Source organism: Asparagus officinalis, chromosome 4 (assembly GCF_001876935.1).
Source record: "Asparagus officinalis chromosome 4, Aspof.V1, whole genome shotgun sequence".
Lineage (NCBI taxonomy): Eukaryota > Viridiplantae > Streptophyta > Magnoliopsida > Asparagales > Asparagaceae > Asparagus > Asparagus officinalis.
The window spans coordinates 51,631,444-51,650,108 of record NC_033797.1 but is presented as its reverse complement, the minus strand read 5'-3'; the positions used below and the strand labels follow the sequence as shown (position 1 = coordinate 51,650,108).

The window sequence follows — 18,665 nt, the reverse complement described above, 5'->3', positions numbered from 1 at the left end:
AAGGTTGCCTATTGGTTGGAGTTGCTAGAGTCATCACTTTTACATTCTATCTTTCATGTATTAGTATTGAAAAAGAAAGTGGGGAATTTTGAATTGATTGTAGGGGGTTACCTATATTTGACTTATGGGAAACATGCAATTATTCCTAGACAGGCGATTTAGTATTGGAGCTAAGAGGAAACAACATAGTGGGGAACAGGTATGGCAGGTGTTGATGCATTGGTAAGGCTTGGCGAAGGACAAGGGTGCTTGAGAGATTATGATAAGATCAAGGAGTTGTTTCCAAAATTTACACTTGAGGACAAATACAGTCTTGAAATAGAGGAGAATAACATGATTCCCAAGCCTACATTACACAAGAGTACTAGAGATAGAGTGATTCAAGTTTACAAGAGTTTGCACAAGAGAGGGATTTGTGTTAAAGTAGTGGTCTATTAGATTCATCTTTTTATTAGGAAAGTTTGAGTCCGTTAGAAATTATTTTTTATTAGGAAAGTTTGATTAGGAAGTTTTTATTGTATTAGGAAATCTGCTGAGGTTATATATATAGTCGGCCCTAGCTAGGATTTTTTATCTTTGTTTTTAGGTGAAAAATATTGTAGAAGATATTGATCTTAAAGTTATTGAATTTCATCTAATTTCAAGTATTGGTCTTAGATTTCTTGGGCTATTAGATTACTTTATCAATGATCTGATAGAGCTTTCGTACGCGCGGTGTCGATAGGTATGAAATCAAATTAGGGTTCTTACCAAATTGATTAATTTAGGTGCTTTTTGTTGGCTTAGAAAACTGTTCCAAATAAATTTTTTACAAACAGAATTCTACTTAAAATATATGACTATCCTTCATGATCCCATTTTAGAAGATTGCCTAACAATATGCCATGAGAGTTTTATATCCGAAGACTAGCATTAGGTTTATATTCCCAAAATGTCACCACATACTATGATACTTGTTATATTATCACATTAGAATTTCTAAAAAATAAAGTAAAATGATTAAAAAAAATAAGGGTAAATTGCACTAGATACCCTATTTTTTACCCAATGCTGCACATAAATAATTTCAGTTGAAAATGACTTCACTTAAATATACCTAAACTTTTTAAAAGTTGCACTTTAGTATTATTAAATATGCAAACATAAGAGTTTTTCCATGAAAATTCTCATGCGACACTCACATGCTGTTGATCTTAGTTATCAAACATGAGGTTATTTGAGAGTTTGTGGAGTAATTAGGGTCCTCTAACTCCTTCTGGTGAGTTGTTTTGCTGCTCGTTGTTCTTCCCTGCACATGAAGGAACTCGTAAGAGGACGGAGTTGGGTTCTCCGATTGTTCCTCTGACGATCAAGTCAGTAGGTGATCTTCAGTGGAAAAGTATAGAGTTAGTTCTTAGTTACGTAAAAAAGGCTAGAGAGAGTTACGACATGCTGTGCAGTTCTTTTATAGTGGGTTAAGGGGCAAGAAGGTAACTTGGGCTGAGTCCAGCTTGGAAGCTGAGTCGGCAGACATGTACCATGTGTCGGTTGCTGAAGGAGGTGAGTCTCCAGGTCATTTATTATAAGAATGATAGTAGGTGTTCGTGCTGACTAGGTCCAATGAGTCATCAAGACTATACAAACTAGAGCAATGAAGATGTTGTCAGGGTAGTTAATGCAAGAGGAATCGGCTGGCGAGGGTTTCGAGGTAACTACCGTCCTTCAACTCGTCAAGTACAGGGCCGAGAAGTACCACCTTTTGACTCGGTTAAGTGGGACATCGACTGAACAATGGGCTGAGTCAGATCGCTAGTGAAGCCAATTGAGGGGTTGGCCGAGTAGTGTTGCCTTATAACTCGGCTACGCAAGTTGTCGGCCAATCAAGTCGGACGTGCTGAGGCAAAGATTATCTTGATCTTGAATTAGTCTGGCTAGGAATAGTGTAAGACACATGTCGACTTCTCTATGAAGATTAATATTTGGTAATTTAGGTGTTATAACACATGCTATTTTTAGACTATTTTATCCCTTATTTTTAATGACATTTTGATAGGTTCACCAATATATTTAACAAAAAATATGGTTAAAATTTTCTGAAGAAGCATACGAGTGTCACAAGAGAATTTTTAGAGAGAAATTCTTAAGGCGGTGTTAGCCACCTTGAATATTTTCATAAGAATTTGGATAATTGTTAAAGTGGGATAATCTTTAAGAAGTTGGATATTTTAGTAGGATAGTTAAGAACAATTTTTTTAAGTGGGATACTTATGAGATAATTTGTATAATCAAGAAGTATATAATTTATGTATTTTGATGATATAACTCTGACTTCTATATTTTTAAACTCGTTATTATTGATTAGTAGTTGTTTATAATGTTAGTTGTTGTGGGATAACTTTTGGTAAGACTACAATATATTTTTAGTAACTATTATAATAATTTATAAGTTTTTTCATTTTTGAACTATTATTATAGTACAAGTCTAAAATGTTTTTTCCTATTTTATTCTTCCGTTAACTCCTCCAAATCTCTTTATTTCATATCACAATTTTAATTATATTTTTATAAATTACGGTGCTATTAAGTTTTACTTAAAGTAATTAGAGAGATATAATATTTGAAAAAAAAACATATAAAGAGAGGAGTAAGAGGAGAGATGATCTAATCTGATGGCATGATCTGACGATGGTGCTGACCATCGAAGGTAGAGAGAGGATGGAGAGAAGGAAAGAAGTATGCAAAAAAAATGAAAGAAATAAGAGAATTCTATTTTTTTGCCAACTAATTGTAGGCTAAAACTTAGGATAATTTGAGACACTAGAACTCTCACTTTTATATAAAGAAATAAAAAATAACGGATAATTTTGTACAATTATCTTAATTTTAATTTTATTTCAATGCAAATTGACTAACATAATATAATTTTCCCCTAATTCTAGTTCTAACTAACTAAACCTATAAAATTTTATCTCATAAATTATCACAGCTCTAGTTTTAAGTTCTACTTTAACTGACCCCTTAAGTTGTGCAGCTGAAGGTGTCAAAATTTAAATGCATTCTTTATCTTTATGGTGTTTAAGTGCATCCTTGTATAATTAAGAATTCTAGTGTGCACCCCGTGCAAAACACATCTTTTTTTTTTATTTCTGCTACACTAATCCTTTTTGAACCCTAAATTTTTTGTAAATGCTACAGTATTTTTAAAATACCAAGGTATTCTGTTTTGTGCTATAGCATGTATTGCTACAGTAATAATATTATAGTTATTCGCTTTTGTGGATTTATTGTGTTTAAGTGCATCCATGTACAATTAAGAATATTTATGTGCAAACCTTGGCCGTCGGTCTAATAGATAGTTGCCCAATTTTGATACATTGAGTTGCGTCAATACTTCTCTTTCTTTGGGTTTTCGCCTCCCATCAGACAAAGAAGAGCCCTGCTCTCCGATGGCGTCCTCGTCTCTGAAGAATTTCTTAGGCCCTCTGGAGCGCGAATCCTACGTGAGCCTCCTCTCGAAGCTCATCGGCGAGGCGAAGCACGTGCAAAACAACCCCCCGGACCTCATCCCCAAAGAGGACCGGGTCGCCCGTCACGTGCTCGACGCCCTCCTCCCCGTCAGCACCTCCACCGGGTGGTGGCCGCTCGTCGTACGCCACGTCAGCTACTCGACGGCCGCGGCAAGACGTCGATCCCACTTCTTGGGTGAGTCCCGTCACCGCCCTTCTCCCCTCCCTTTAGAAAGGGAAAACTTTCCTTTAGATTTGTTCTTAATTAGGCTGTGTTTTTCTTAAAATTTCATTTTTTTTGAATAGTATAAAGAATTTGTATTTTTAGTGGACATATTGCCATTAGGGTTTATAGTATAAAGATTTTAATTTATTTAATTAATTTATTTTTTGGGTATAATGGTAAGGGTTGTGATGATTATGTTACGAAGTCTATTAAGGGGAGCAGTCTAAAGTTTCGGCGCTGTAATGTGCATGATTGGTGTTTAGCCTTTATTTGATCAATAGAGAATGGAGATTACAAGCATTTGATAGAGAGTAGAGATTTCGAAGTTGAAGAATAACATCAATGCACTTGTAGTGTGGGACTAGTTTGTGATTAATTGAAGACTGACATGTTAAGCCTGCTAGCACATTAGCGTGGGAATAGTCACATATTTGCAATGCACTTGCTTCCGTTAGATTACTGCTTTTTGAGAGAAAAGATAGACTCTCAAACTACTAGAAGCCCAGCCAACTTCATCTACAATAATATATATATATATCATATATATATATATATATATATATAATATATATATATATATATATATATATATAATATATATATATAATATATAATATATATATATAAGTAAAAGCTTATGTCAACTTAAGTGGATAGGAATAAAAGTCATACCAGCAACTTTTTTTTAACCGTTGATATTGCATTGGATCCGGATTAGATTTGAAGAATCTTTAAGATTTGTGCATCTTTTGATGCACAAATCTTGAGACAAGATGAGTGGATAAAAAGTTTGGTGACAATGCCTCATATCCACTTAATGTGGATAGGAGTGTTTTACTATATATACTAATATTATATATATATATATATATATATATATATATATTATATATATATAATATGTGTGTGTGTGTGCATGGTGTGTGTGTGTATATAGTATATTATATATATATTATATATATATATATATATAATATAATATATATATATATATATATATTATTCAACAAACCACTGCTAGATAAAAAAAAGCGAAAATGGTGATCAACCAAAACTCTCTTAATAAAATTATATGGATCAGTCTATGAAACACAACTAAGATGCACTCGGAAATATCCAGTCCCCAAAACATTACAGACTCTGTCCCTGCACACAATCTGGGTGACTAGAACAAAGTGTGCAACCAAGATGAACATCAGCACCACTAACATCTTACTCAAATATCACAACTTCGATCTGATTTTTTGTTCTGCCATCTGCGAAGAACCATCGCAACCCACTGAACTGGTAACTTCCTCATTGCTTCTAGATGCCTCCAGCGCTCTTTTCAGCAGCACCCTGTGGGCAACTATTAGAAACTTCTCTGACTGTTTTTAGCTGATGGATTTTCTAGCCAAAATGCAATGAAGGCATTAACAGAATCCAAAACTGTTTAGAATAATCCCAAACTTGTTATACAAACTCTTTAATATGCTCAATCCAAAACTGTTTAGAATAATCCCAAACTTGTTATACAAACTCTTTAATATGCTCATTCCAAATTTGTAGGGCTATACACATGGCTTGTTATACAAACTCTTTAATATGCTCATTCCAAATTTGTAGGGCTATACACATGGCTGTATATTCAATTCCATTCTAACATTTGCAGGAATATTGCAGTGTCCAGAAAGTCCATTAAAGTTGATAAATCCCCAAATAAGGTCTCTATTTCCAAATCACGCAGAACAGGAGCTCAAATTGAGAAAATAAATCTGCCCTTCAAGGAAAGATGAACATGGGAATATTGTCCTGCCTGACAAAGAACACATGTGACACCTTGTACTAATCCTTCACCATTCAAGATATGTTCACATTCAGTCTTCTTCTAGCTGTAATGTGTATAAGAACTTGCACTTGAGTGTAATTTACCAAATAGAAAACGGAGAAGAGTAAAAAGTCTAAATGAGGAAACCAAATTACTGCATAACCATCATCTTATCACACCTTTGTCCGGTGCTAAAATCACTTATTATATGCAACAATTTACAACATCATTAACCAGAAATTTATAATATTTCTTCTAAAATATAATCTCTAAATCCACATATCCTGATCATTTCCCATAGTTTGTATTAGAACTTAGAAGCAAATTTGTTGGCAGCTGATTGAAAAAGCTGTGAAAATATAGCATATTGTTGCCTTTCTGAACACCTTTGTCTAACAGAAGACTTGGCCCGCATTGCTTGACATGATTACTAAATAGAAAGGGATTTTATGCCTCAAAATCCCTTTTTAAAAAGATGGATTCAAAGAAACAATTGAGTAATCCTGGAAAATTTTCCCATTGCAGTACTGATGTCTGACAAGTTGACACCACAATAAATCTTGTTTGGTAAAAAAATTTTCCTTTGCCATGCTTATAATAATGCAAGATCCATGTCTCTTAAACTAATCACCCTCAGTCCGTATACACATATTCTCCTAATTAATTAAGCGTGTATAGTAAGCTCTGTCTTTTAGACATACACACATTCTCCTAATTAATTATGCGTGCATAGTAAGCTATTTCCCTACTCGCATTTCAAAAGAAACCTCTTATCTTATCAATTATATTCAGATCTGAACTGGTATTGTATGAAAAGGGAGCATCTACAATGGCATGGCAGAAAGTAAAGTTAATCAGAACAAGTCTGTCTATTCTAGACAATGAAGATTCTATACAAAGAGAGCATATAGAGTGGTCTGTTACAATATTTGAAGTTTCGTGGTACTTGTAACTAAAATGCAGTTGTTCTCAGGAATTATTATGTTGGAAACTGCTGCAATTAAAACCCTAATTTATGCTATTTCGTGACTTCCAATTAACTTGTTTGATTCATTATTCTTTGTTTGCATGTATAAAAAGTTCAACTCAAGCTAGATTAGTTAATAGAAATTGTTCCCTCTCTGAGAAACTCCTAGAATTGGATGGAATTGACAGTCTCTTAAGTGAATTCAAGTTTATAGAAAATCTCGAGCTTCACTTACAGATGTAAGTGGATCCACAAGTATTACCTAACAAGTACCCATATGTTATCAAAGTCATGTAAACTAAATTTCTTGATTCCCCATCACAAGTAGCTAACAAAATATTGGCAATTTCGTTTTTGAAAATGCTTATGATCAAATTTTGAAAAGTTGGAAAGTGGAAGCCTTTTGTGGAGATTGTCTAATCAATTGTAGACTATTTTATTCAGTGTTATCAAAGGTGAACGCCTCATTGCGCCTTGCGATGCGGGGCGGTGGCGAAGCACCCCACATTTGATGCAGCAACGCTTTTTTTGCCTCGCAAGTGTCCTACACAAGGGCAATTCACACAGGGTGGATGCAAGGCATAGCCTTGTATATTTTTGTTCTTAAACATTTCAATCAGGTCTTTATACCCGATAATCAATATCCTAAAAAGAAGTATAAACCCATTAGGCGATTTTACTAGCCTGATTGAAGACCCTAACTCGTTCTTGTTTACTATTTGATTTTGCTTTTATAGTACTCCTGGATTTGACTTTTGATTTGGAAAATTTATGAACTTTACTGCTATGTTGGGTGTTTTAGAATTATGCATTAAGACTTTACTTTGTGATTTGGTAGTAAATATTATAAATCTTGACATTTTTTATGTGAAAATTTGTAAGATGTTCTTTCAAACTTGATTATCTATTTTGGAAAAATATGTGTGTGCAGTGTGCCTCGTTTCATTCGGGCACATGCACCTCATTGAGCCCTGCACATACATGTGTAAAGAGACTTTGCGCCCCGCATTGCGCATTGATGATGCTGATTTTATTTATATGTGGATAGAAAAAAGATATTTCCTCCAATTTAATAGAGATGGCTTCATATGTGTTGAAGAAAATTATTTGTAAATTTTTATACTGCCTTTTCAGCTTTCATTCACAAATAGGAAAAATGGAGCAATTTTTGTACACTATCTTTTCTATTGGTGATGAAAATTCGAAGTAGATGTTCCTTGGTATAATTTTAGTGGTTTCTTATTCATCAATGACAATTAAAAATTTTTATTTTGCATCACATGAGTTTCTGGAGTATATACTTATGTCTTTGTTTATCATGATTTTTATTTATCAGCAGAAACAAAAAAAATTGAATATTGCATAAGCATTCATGCATTATTGTCAACATTTAGGATTTTGATCCATTTTCTCTAAGTGTGGATGGGGATAAGCTGAGAGGACGTGGAACAACAGATTGTCTGGGACATGTGGCACTCGTGACACAGCTGATGAGAAGGTTGGGGGAGACAAAGCCAGCTCTAAAAAGCACAGTAGTGGCTGTGTTTATTGCAAATGAAGAGAATTCATCTGTACTTGGGATTGGGGTTGATGCGCTTGTTAAGGATGAGCTTCTTGATAAGCTGAAGAACGGACCTTTGTAAGTGGCTGTCCAGGTTTATATGGTGATTACTTATTTTGTTTGAACCTTCTGTGTACTGATGGGAGTGTTTTTTATGGTTTTCCTAGGTTTTGGATTGATACTGCAGACAAACAACCATGTATAGGGACTGGAGGCATGATAGCATGGAGACTTCGAGCTACAGGGAAGCTTTTCCACAGTGGTCTTGCTCACAAAGTATTGCCCAATATGGGATTTTTCCAATTATTCTTTGAGTTTACATGCCAGAAATGAGAGCAGAAGATTGCAATGACTGCCCCTCATTGAATAGATTATCTGTGACTCACACACACGTATGTGTGCGTGCAGGCTTGTGCGTGCATGAATGCGTGCGTGCGTGTGTACGGACGGATTTTAGGTGCTCAACTGGTAGATCGTAAGAGGATCACACAACTCTGAAACAATACTCCTAATGTGAAGCCTTAGCAATAATAATGAGGAAACTGATTTCAATTGTGTGTTGCTTCTTCAGTATGATGTCTCTGTAAAAGCATGGATCTAACTACAATCATAATTAATCAAAAAAACATGAGACAATTAATATCCAATACTTGCCAAATTCTTGGTAGCATGTTTTAAGTCCTTACCAAGATTAATTTGGTAAATTTGCAAATTGTATCTCATTTGAAACAAAGATTATCACATGGATAAATGAGGAGTCTATAGATGTTAGATTTTTTGGATACGGACTAATAGTTGATGACACTGCAGGCTATCAACCCTTTGGAGATGGCAATGGAAGCACTTAAGGAGATACAACTGCGTTTCTATAGGGACTTCCCTCCACATCCACAAGAACAGGTCTATGGCTTTGCCACCCCATCAACTATGAAACCTACTCAGTGGAGTTGTAAGTCCTCATCCAGTGAATATTAGATGGCTAAACAGTCCGTCTGAAGAGAAGAATTAGGTTAGAACTTGAAGTAAATGTCCCCACCTGTATTGACATTAGTGCATTGCAGATCCAGGAGGAGGGGTCAACCAGATTCCAGCTGAATGCACGGTGTCAGGGGATGTAAGGTGTGTTGTTGATATCATATACAAAGGATCTCACATTATATTTTGTTGATATTTGTTTGTCTTAAGTTTCAGTCAGACGTGAAAATTGCTTCCATAGTCATCATTAGGAGAAAAGAGTTGAAATACCTGTTCCTACTGTTTGTCACATTACAGACATGAATAGAAATAATATATTGTTAATTTGTTAATTTACAGTTACCTACATTACTTATTTGAATAGATCATATCTTCTCAGAGCTGAGTGCGGAAATACTTAACAAGAGCACATTTTTCACAAATAAATGATAGTGAATCCACAAATAGTAAAAATTAGATCAAAGTAAAATTTCTGTGCTTTTTTTTTTGTGGGAAGAAAATACAGATGAGTTAGCTATTTTCTGTTCTACTCTTGTATAATAGATTTTTTTTTCTTATTTCATTTTAAAAATATGCTTAGTAGAACCTTGTTTATCAGGCAGTTATTACCTTTCCATACATATGCATCCTTTAACCATTTGTTCTTCTGCTAGTTATTCTTTTTACCCCAGTGGCTCCCTCTGTTTAGGGTTTGCCTAAAGTGTATCTGCGAATTTGATTGAAAAGTCAGCAGTTTTCATCTGAATCAAGATAGGCAATTGTAAAAATGTACTAAGAACTAACAAGAATATACACCTCTATATATTTTATTTCTACAACTTTTAATGATTAATGAAGGATGTATCTGACATGATGTTGTGTCTTGTTGCAGGTTAACTCCCTTTTATAGGTGGGTCCCTCCGTATATTGTTCTTTTTACTTCTCTTTCCTTTTCCTTTTTTGAATTTATTTATTATCTTAGAACAAAAAAAATTGAATATTTTTTCTTTTTGTATGCTGCAGCACAAAAGATGTGGTTAAGAAGTTGCAAGAATATGTAGATGACATAAATGCTAATATAGATAAACTACCCACTCAAGGGCCAGTGTCAAAATATGTCCTTCCGGATGAAAATTTGACGGGAAGGTGAGAGTAACACATTTTTTTTTCATATATTATTCTTGCACCGCTCTTTTCATTTGCCTTCCATTTTTCCTTATGAGAATTTTTTTTCACAAATTAGATGTTCTCAAGTTTCCTAGAGTGCTTGCATGTTTCCATTTCTCTTTAAAGTAAATACTTGCAGTTCCTGTGAATTGGTGATCTTAACTACTTTGTAAATTGCAGGCCAGATAACTTCTGTTGGATTGGTATGTATTGTTTGTTTAATAAATATTATTATCCTTATTTGGAACCAATTTATACCTACTATATGATTTTCTGAAGAAAGATTCTAAAAAATAAAAAAAAAAAAAAAATCCTAAAACTCCAAACAGATTGAATTAGATGGATCTGGATCAAAATGAAAACTTGATGTTTGTCTATTATTTAGACAAAAACCGGATCACATTCATTAGTTGAACTGTCAGTTCTTCAAATTATCTTTTTCTAATGCTAAACCAACTCTTTGCTAATTATCTTTATTTCGTTGCTCATATTCTTTTTTGGGTTTATTAGCTTGCTAAAGTTTGATCCATCCACCCACCAAAGTGCACTTCTTGATTTTACTCTGATCGAATACCAAATGGATCGAACTTGTGGATAAGGAATAAGGATATATCCAAATAAGTTAGAGTTTTGGTCCAATCCACCATCCGTGTCCACCAGCTTGTACTGACATATAAGCGCCCTTCATTTAACATACTGAAGCACTTCTGTAAATCTTTGTCCTCGTAGGCTTTCAATCAGTTTTGACGAGTCTATAATGACGGGAGTTGCTTGTAATCTTGATTCTCGGGGCTTCCATGTGTTGTGCAAAGCAACAGAGTTAGTGGTTGGCCATGTGAAGCCTTACTCCATAACTGGAAGTTTGCCACTGATTCGAGAATTGCAGGTTTGAGAATTATTCATTGGAGAAGATGATCTTATTTCCTAGTCATTCCTTGGATTAACTCAATTTCATGTGACAGGATGAAGGTTTTGATGTTCAAACTTCTGGATATGGTTCTTGATATAGTTCTTTTTTTTATCTTTTACTATTAGTTAAGAAAAACTTGGCTTCTGGTTGCAACTTTGGTTGTACCCTTATTTGAGTGACGATTCCAAAAAGTTTGTAAAACGTCCGCACAAAATCCTATGCTTTATACCATGCTTTACGAATTAAAAGTTAGTCCTGTGACCTTGTGTAGTACGAGATGAACGAGCAGAGAGGGATTCTTGCATTCAGCATGTTAGCATCGAACATTCAATTTGATGAGTGGAAGAGGGATTTTCTTTCTAGAAAAATATGTGTAGCTTCTCGCTGGAAAAAGCTTGCTAACTATTCCAAAGATGACAAAACGGCTCGCGGTTGCTCTCTGAACTTTTGTATGCTTGATCTTCCTCAAAAGTAGTGATTGATGGAAAACCATTCATAATTTAATTATGTTTCCTTTTATCATTCAACGGATAATAAACCATTTGAAGGCTTTCATTATAAAGTAATTTGAACTTTTTTTTTCTTTTTAAATATTTCCAAGTAAGAATTATTACGCTAAAACTCTTAAAAGTAACCAAGCATGCCCTTTTTTGTGCTAATGCTGGAACTATCAAAAAATTTACAGGGTAAACTTTCCCAACTCTCAACATTTTTTTCAGAAAACCCCCATGAACTTTTGACTGAAAGTTTCCAGAAAAAAACCCCAATATGATGGTTGGGGGCAAGTTGAGAAAGTTTAAACCATTGTGGGGATTTTCTGGAAGACCACTGGGGGTGAAGTGACATCTTCAAAAAATTGGGATTATCTCAAAATGGACTAAACTTTGTGTGCACACAGCCTATCGATCAGGCGTGGTCGTCGGAATGCTCTGGATTTGGAACCTCCTCTGAGGTAAACTTGTTCAACTTTGGAACAAGAATACACTAATTTGTTAAATGTCGTCTGCTGCAGGGCTAATGGCTACATACCATGCGAAGAATGAGTACTGCCTGTTTTCTGATATGTGCCAAGGCTTCCAAGTGTTCGTGAGCATCATCGCTCAACTGGAAGAGGACAGTAGCTGATACGTTAATTATATCCAAGGCTTACCTTCAGGCTGTTTGAATGTTTGTCATTTTAATGTTTGGAAATATTTTGCCCAGTCTATGCTAAATTACCGAAAATTGTGGGAATAGATGGCCAAATAACTCGACCATGGTAAATAACAAGAGGAAGAGATACCCTTTTAATAAACCTATTTTTCGTTGTTTTATTTATAATAATTTCAAGAGTTGCCTGTTACTTGACAAATTTGGAGTGTAGAGAAGAACATCATGAGCATTCTGTGCTGATGTTTTCCTGTCAAGCATGTGGGTTAGAATATATGGTGTGCGTGTTAAATAGGAGTATACTTGCGATTTAGTTCATTTGTGAAGCAATAAATTTCTGTGTCTATTAGCTATTAAGTGACGATCTGATTAAAAAAAAACCTTGACTCTATCTGAACCAAAATCAAGATTTGTTAGGAACATAATGGAGTCCCTTCGTTCAAATAAGTTTTGACATGGCATTAACTTTAGAAATACGACTTATGAAGTATTAATGATTGGAGTAAATATGGTGTCGAACAAAATAGAGTAATATATGAGTATTGGATTCCCTCAAATACCGTATACAAGCTAGTATAAGGAAAGTATTTGGTTGATTTTAAAACACTGCTTTCGGCAGCCCTTGCCCCTGCTGTGACTTTCCGTGCTTAAACTATATCCCATGAATGTAGCGTGAGTTCAAAAAAAGACAAATAAGTTCTATTTTATTTGACCAGGAGTTGGTCAGGCAAAGTTCTATTTTATTTGACCGGAATTAGTCAGGCCGAGGACAAAATTTATGATATTCCAAACTGTTGAGGGAATTTTAGTCTCCTCGCATACTATGATCTCTGCAACTCGGAAGCCAACTCATAATCAATAAGATTGAAAACAACCACTATCAAGAAGAATGAACACCGATATTTACGTGGTTCGGTCGACCAACTTCGACTTACATTCACGATGCAGCAAAATGAGAAATCCACTATGTATAAGGGAGAACTACAAGAAGAACCACTCAACTCTCGTCTCTCAATCTCTCAACCTCATATACATAATCAACTCTCATATTCTCTCCAAAACCCTCTCATTCTAATCTTTTGCACGAACAAAGACTACGAAACTCTCGCCTCTCGCACAATATTCTTGAATCAGGTTACGCCCCCTGCTAACCCTAAATCTCTCTCTCTCTCTCTCTCTCTCTCTCTCTCTCTCTCTCTCTCTCTCTCTCTCTCTCCCCTTTCCTTTTATTTTTCCTCCAATAATAGAAGAATAGATATTAACCAAAATCCTACCCCTAGCCAAACTTCCTAATTAGAATAGGATACAAACTCCTAATCATGATGTGACCAATTCTCTTAATCATGATAGACCTCTAACCCTATCTAATTCTCATGAAGTTATACAAAGAATCAAAGATACAATCCCAACAATCTCCATCTTGGATTTGATTCCAAACTACCTTGAAGATATATCATTACGCCTTGAAACTTTATGTCTCCCTCCGGCATCTTCTATTGCTTTGCGCTTCAACTATAGCACCCACACTCCTAACTGGAACATACTGCACTCCAACCTGGATGCCCCGTGACCCTCACTTTCATCTGCCTCGCTATGGCACCTTCACCTCTCTTGTGCACACCATCTTCGCCACCTCTAACATTAGAAGCAAATCAACTACGCATGTCCTCCCAACATGAGCCTGACAATAGCCTCCCCCCGCTTGTTGTCCTTATGCTCCACCTGTATCGCTCCTCTCAACCTGTATCAGTGTACCTTTCCTACTCCACACTATGAGCCGAATGCCTCTATCTCCTCCATCACTTGGCTTAGACTGAATATAACCATTTGTTCTCCTACAACTCCATACAAGACCAATGCCACTATCTTTATCAACATGTGTGTCACTCGGCCATGCCCTTGCAAGCTCCACCTAAACTGGCACCATCATCCACGATGCTACACACCAACTAACTCACGTCTAATTCTCTACACCAGTCTCATCTATTGCATATTTGTTTGCCCTATATGCCATAAAATTTGTCTCGCCATCACCGTCAGAACTTTTCTATACTTTCTGATCAATTTGAGCATAATCTGAAAGTTAGACCCTTCCACCGCGTTAAGAGCATTACAAAACCTAAAAAATCAACTCTTGAATCGCTAAAATATGCCTCCGATTCATCATTCTATACACCAATCAATCTCAACCGTTGATCTGAATTTAAAAATAAATCCATACACCAAACTCCAATTTCAACCATACATCGGATCCTCACAAGAGTTTTATTCCCACTTGAATTGTTCACGAACCATGCACATAATTCCTTCTAGTGGTCCCGCCTAAGTCAAGCCCCCTTCTCTTCTTCCCACGTGCAACGCTTCTCCTCCTTTTTTTTCTTCACTTTCGCACCACGTCTATCTTGAAAACTAACTTCAGATTCATCACCATAGCTTTGATATTACTTGTTGGAAAATTTTAGTCTCCCCGTGTACTACGATCTTCATAACTTAATAGCCAACCCACAATAAACAGGATAGAAACAACCACAATCAAGAAAAATAAACACCGATATTTATGTGGTTCGATCGACCAACTTCAACCTACATCCACAGGGCAACAATACGAGAAACTCATTATATATTAGAGAGAACTATAAGAGGAACTACTCAACTCTCATCTCTCAATCTCTCAACATAACATACATAATCAACTATCATATTCTCTCTAAAATCATCTTCTTACAATCTTCTGAATGGACAAAGGCTGCGAGCTCTCTCCACTATTGTAATCTTTTACACGGACAAAGGCTACAAAACATTCATCTATTGTATAATATTCTTGAATCAGGCTATGTCCTCTGCTAACCCTAAATTATAAGAATATTGACTCTCTCTTCTTCTTTTGTTTTTCCTCCAACAATAAAATAATATATATAGAGAAACCAAAACTCCTCCCTAGCCAAACTTTCTAATTAGAATAGGATACAAACTTCTAATCATGATAAAACCTAATATTTAATGATGATAGATCTCTAAGCCTATCTAAATCTCATGAAGTTATACAAAAAATTAATGACATGATACCAACACAAACCTTGACGAAACCAGCAAAAAATGAGTTCAAAACGCACGTCTTAATTAAATACTTTGTTTTTATCAAAAAATAATGATAGTAAGAAATACTTTGTACCCCGATTCGAATCTGATGCCAACTTGGAAAAAAAAGGATCGTGACCTTGACCCTTATGGGAACCTTAGATTGGAGTATGATCCAGTTCCTGTTTATTTGGAGTATAATCCCTTAGGCCCCGTTTGACAAAGAGTTAATGAAGAGGGGTTAAAGAGAAGGATTAATGTACTTAGCCCATTTGATAATCCGAAAGACTAAATTATTAACCCGTTAAATAAGTTTTATTTTAGCCCTTATGATCAGTTTTAGTGTTTGGGAATAACAATGATTTTGACTATTTTCTTTATAATTAGAAGGGTTAACTCTTATTCCATCTAAATAGGAGTATTAGTAAACCCCTCATTTTGAGGGGTTAACTCATTTTAACCCCTCTAGAGGGGTTAAGTTAACCCTTCTATATTTTTTATGTTTGGCAAATTATGGAGGGTTAACTCACTTTAACCCTTATATAGATTTGTTGTGTTTGGCAGGTTAAGAAATGGTTAAGTCTCCTTAACCCCTCACTTAACTCTTTGCCAAACGGTACCTAGGTGTGTTTGGTAATCGAAGTGTTTGTTTTTGTTGTGTTTTTTAGAAAAACACCATGCCATGGTGTTTTTTCAAACATGTTTTGAAAACAAAATCTATAGTTATTATTTATAAAAAACGGCGTGCGACGACGGTGGCCGGTGCTGGGACACGGGGCGGGCGATGGCGACGACGACGGGGCGGGGCGGCGAACTACGACCGTACGGCGCCGGGGCCGTGACGGCGGGCGACGCGCGGTGGCCGAGCGGCGGTGGTTGCGAGGGGAGCGGGTGATTGGCGTGCGCCGTGACCGACCGACCGAACGGGCGACGGCGCCGTCGCGGCGCCGGACGGCGACCGCGCGCTGGGCGAACAGCGACCGGCCGACGGGCAGACAGCGACCGTCGGCGGCGCGTGGCGGGACGCGGCCACGGGCACGAACAGGGTCGAGCAGTACCCGCTAGGTGGGTTGGGTGGGCGACGCGGGCTGGCTGGGGCCGACAACAGCCAGCGAACGGGCGGGCGGACAACGTTGGGTGGCGACAGCGCGGCGGCGGTACGATAGGCCAACAGCGTGGCGGCCGCGGCGGCGGGTGATACGGCGACGACGGGCGTGGCGACGGCGGCGGAGCGGTGCGATGAATGAGCGGATGCGAGGCAGGCCTGTTGCGATGCAGCGGCGGCGGGCGACGACGCGGCGGCGGCCGGCGGTCAGGCTGGCAGCGGTAGTTAGTATGAAAAAATGGAATCTCAAAACACATTTTTAGTGTTTTAAGAAAAGTGTTTATTTTTTTGGATTTTGTAAAGAGTCAAGTCAAAAAAACGCCCTGATTGCCAAACGCGTTTTATTGTTTTCGTTGAAAACAAAAACAGAAACGACAAAAACGCCACGGTTGCCAAACGCTCTAGTTGTGTAAGTTATTTTTCTATTTTGGAAGTTGAGTAATTGGAGAGAAATTTGCAGAAGAGTCAGATTATTGAAATTTTTTTAGATCTACACTATATATGTAACTAAGGTAATTTTTGGACCAAACCCATAGTTATCTAAACTTCTATATTTTCTCTTATTTCGTACATTAGCGAAGAGAAAATTGATAAAGAATAATGTTTTCTCACCTTTTGCTTCATTTGCTTTTGTATTTTTCATTATAACTAGACAATATAGAATAAACTTCATTCTCTTATTTCTTTCCCTTTTTCTCACAACAACTTACGTGTAGTAATCAATTTACATTTTTCATTCTTTTTTTTTTTGAAAGGAAGAAGCAGGGTGAGAACCCCTGCTCATATATATATAAAACTATAAAATCAAAACTGTGATGAATATATACAAATGAACATGTAGAGAGGAAGAAAAGGAGCCAGGAGAAGAAATTTTCGAATGGGAGCAGACCTCGTCGTCACCAACCAGAAAATTTCTCTACTGGCTCCTAACTTCCTAGAGAGGAAAAAAAAGAAAAAAAGAAAACCACATCAGGGGAAAGATCAGGGTTTAGTTGAGTTATTACAAAAGATCTAACCAAAAGTAACCAATAGCAAAAGGTCTAGAGAAGCCACCACTTGAGAGTGCTAGGATTAGATGGGGAAATTCTCTCCCATATTGTCCTCCGGACCGGATTTGGCCCGCTGATGAAGACCCAGCTCAACCGCAACGCTGTGCAAAATGGAAGCTCTTTTGCTGCTGGAGGCACCTGTCCACAAAAGAGTGAATTGAGCTATATTAGCAGCTATGACATGAATAGGTGTATGAACCTTTTCGAATATGAACTTATTCCTACAATACCATAACCACCAACAACAGCAAGGAAGGATGACTTTCCATAGGGATTTGATGGTCTTGTTGAGGAAGAAGTCACCTTGAGCAGAGATGAGTGAGTCAATCCCCTCCGCCCAGTTTCCCAACTGTCCATTAGGGAAGAGAAGGGACCAAACTGATCTGGTGAAAGAACAATCATTGAACAAGTGATTGTGGGTTTCTATGCCTCTACTGCACATGGGACATACTGTATCCCCTGACCAACCATTTTTTTTGCTAAAACATCTCTTGTGTTTAATTTGTGAAGACTCAAGGACCAAAAGAAAATCTTCACCTTAAGTGGAGTGGGCGACTTCCAAATGAAATTATGAAGGTGGGAGGTAGATCCTCCTGAGTTAAGAAAAGAGTAGAGAGATTTTACAGTATACTTGCCTGAATGGTGGTGGTACCAAAAAATCTCATCTCTGTTGGAAACTACAAGAGGATTAACTGACTCAAGCTTACGATATAGTTGTTCAATCTTATATCTGTCTTCCTCTGAAATGCCTCTTCTGATAATGGGGTGTCACTTCTAGGAATTGTTGATGAAAAGGCCATGACTACTAGTGATAGAGGAATTTGCAAAAGGCAAGCTGATGAGCTCTGGGGAACAAACTAATGAGTGTGTTATCTCCGGACCATTTATCTTGCCAGAATCTACAAAGATTTCCATCCCCCAATCTCCATCGAACCAAATGAAAGAAAGGATCATGAATAGAGAATAAATCCTTAATCAATTTAGAAGCTGAGGATCTAGGGGGTAAGTAATAGGATTAGAACCATTAACGGAGTATACAAACATGATCACTTACCAATATAGGAATTTCTGTCAAGGATCGTCCAAATCCATTTGGATAGCAAAGCTAAATTGAAAGGTTGCAGATTTACGACACCTAATCCCCCTTCAGACTTAGCTTTGCACACTGTACCCCAGTTAACCAAGCATTTAGATTTAGAAGAGTGTT

The 18,665-nt window shown here is 36.8% G+C and overlaps 1 protein-coding gene across 1 annotated transcript; it reads left to right on the top strand.

The window, feature by feature from the left end:
• Positions 3,668–12,424, top strand: LOC109837445 (acetylornithine deacetylase). The gene is made up of 10 exons (XM_020405696.1): positions 3,668–3,681; positions 7,880–8,124; positions 8,214–8,322; positions 8,857–8,995; positions 9,108–9,165; positions 9,893–9,910; positions 10,024–10,146; positions 10,897–11,053; positions 11,130–11,163; positions 12,090–12,424. Exons 2-10 carry the CDS (start codon positions 7,976–7,978, stop codon positions 12,200–12,202), a joined length of 900 nt encoding a protein of 299 aa, XP_020261285.1. The 5' UTR covers positions 3,668–3,681; positions 7,880–7,975; the 3' UTR covers positions 12,203–12,424.

Excerpts from the sequence above, each read along its gene's own strand:
- LOC109837445 (XM_020405696.1), top strand. The coding sequence starts at position 7,976 with ATGAGAAGGTTGGGGGAGACAAAGCCAGCTCTAAAAAGCACAGTAGTG. Across the intron at positions 10,147-10,896 it reads GATGAAAATTTGACGGGAAG|GCTTTCAATCAGTTTTGACG; the intron begins GTGAGAGTAACA and ends TTGTCCTCGTAG. Across the intron at positions 11,054-11,129 it reads CACTGATTCGAGAATTGCAG|GATGAAGGTTTTGATGTTCA; the intron begins GTTTGAGAATTA and ends TTCATGTGACAG.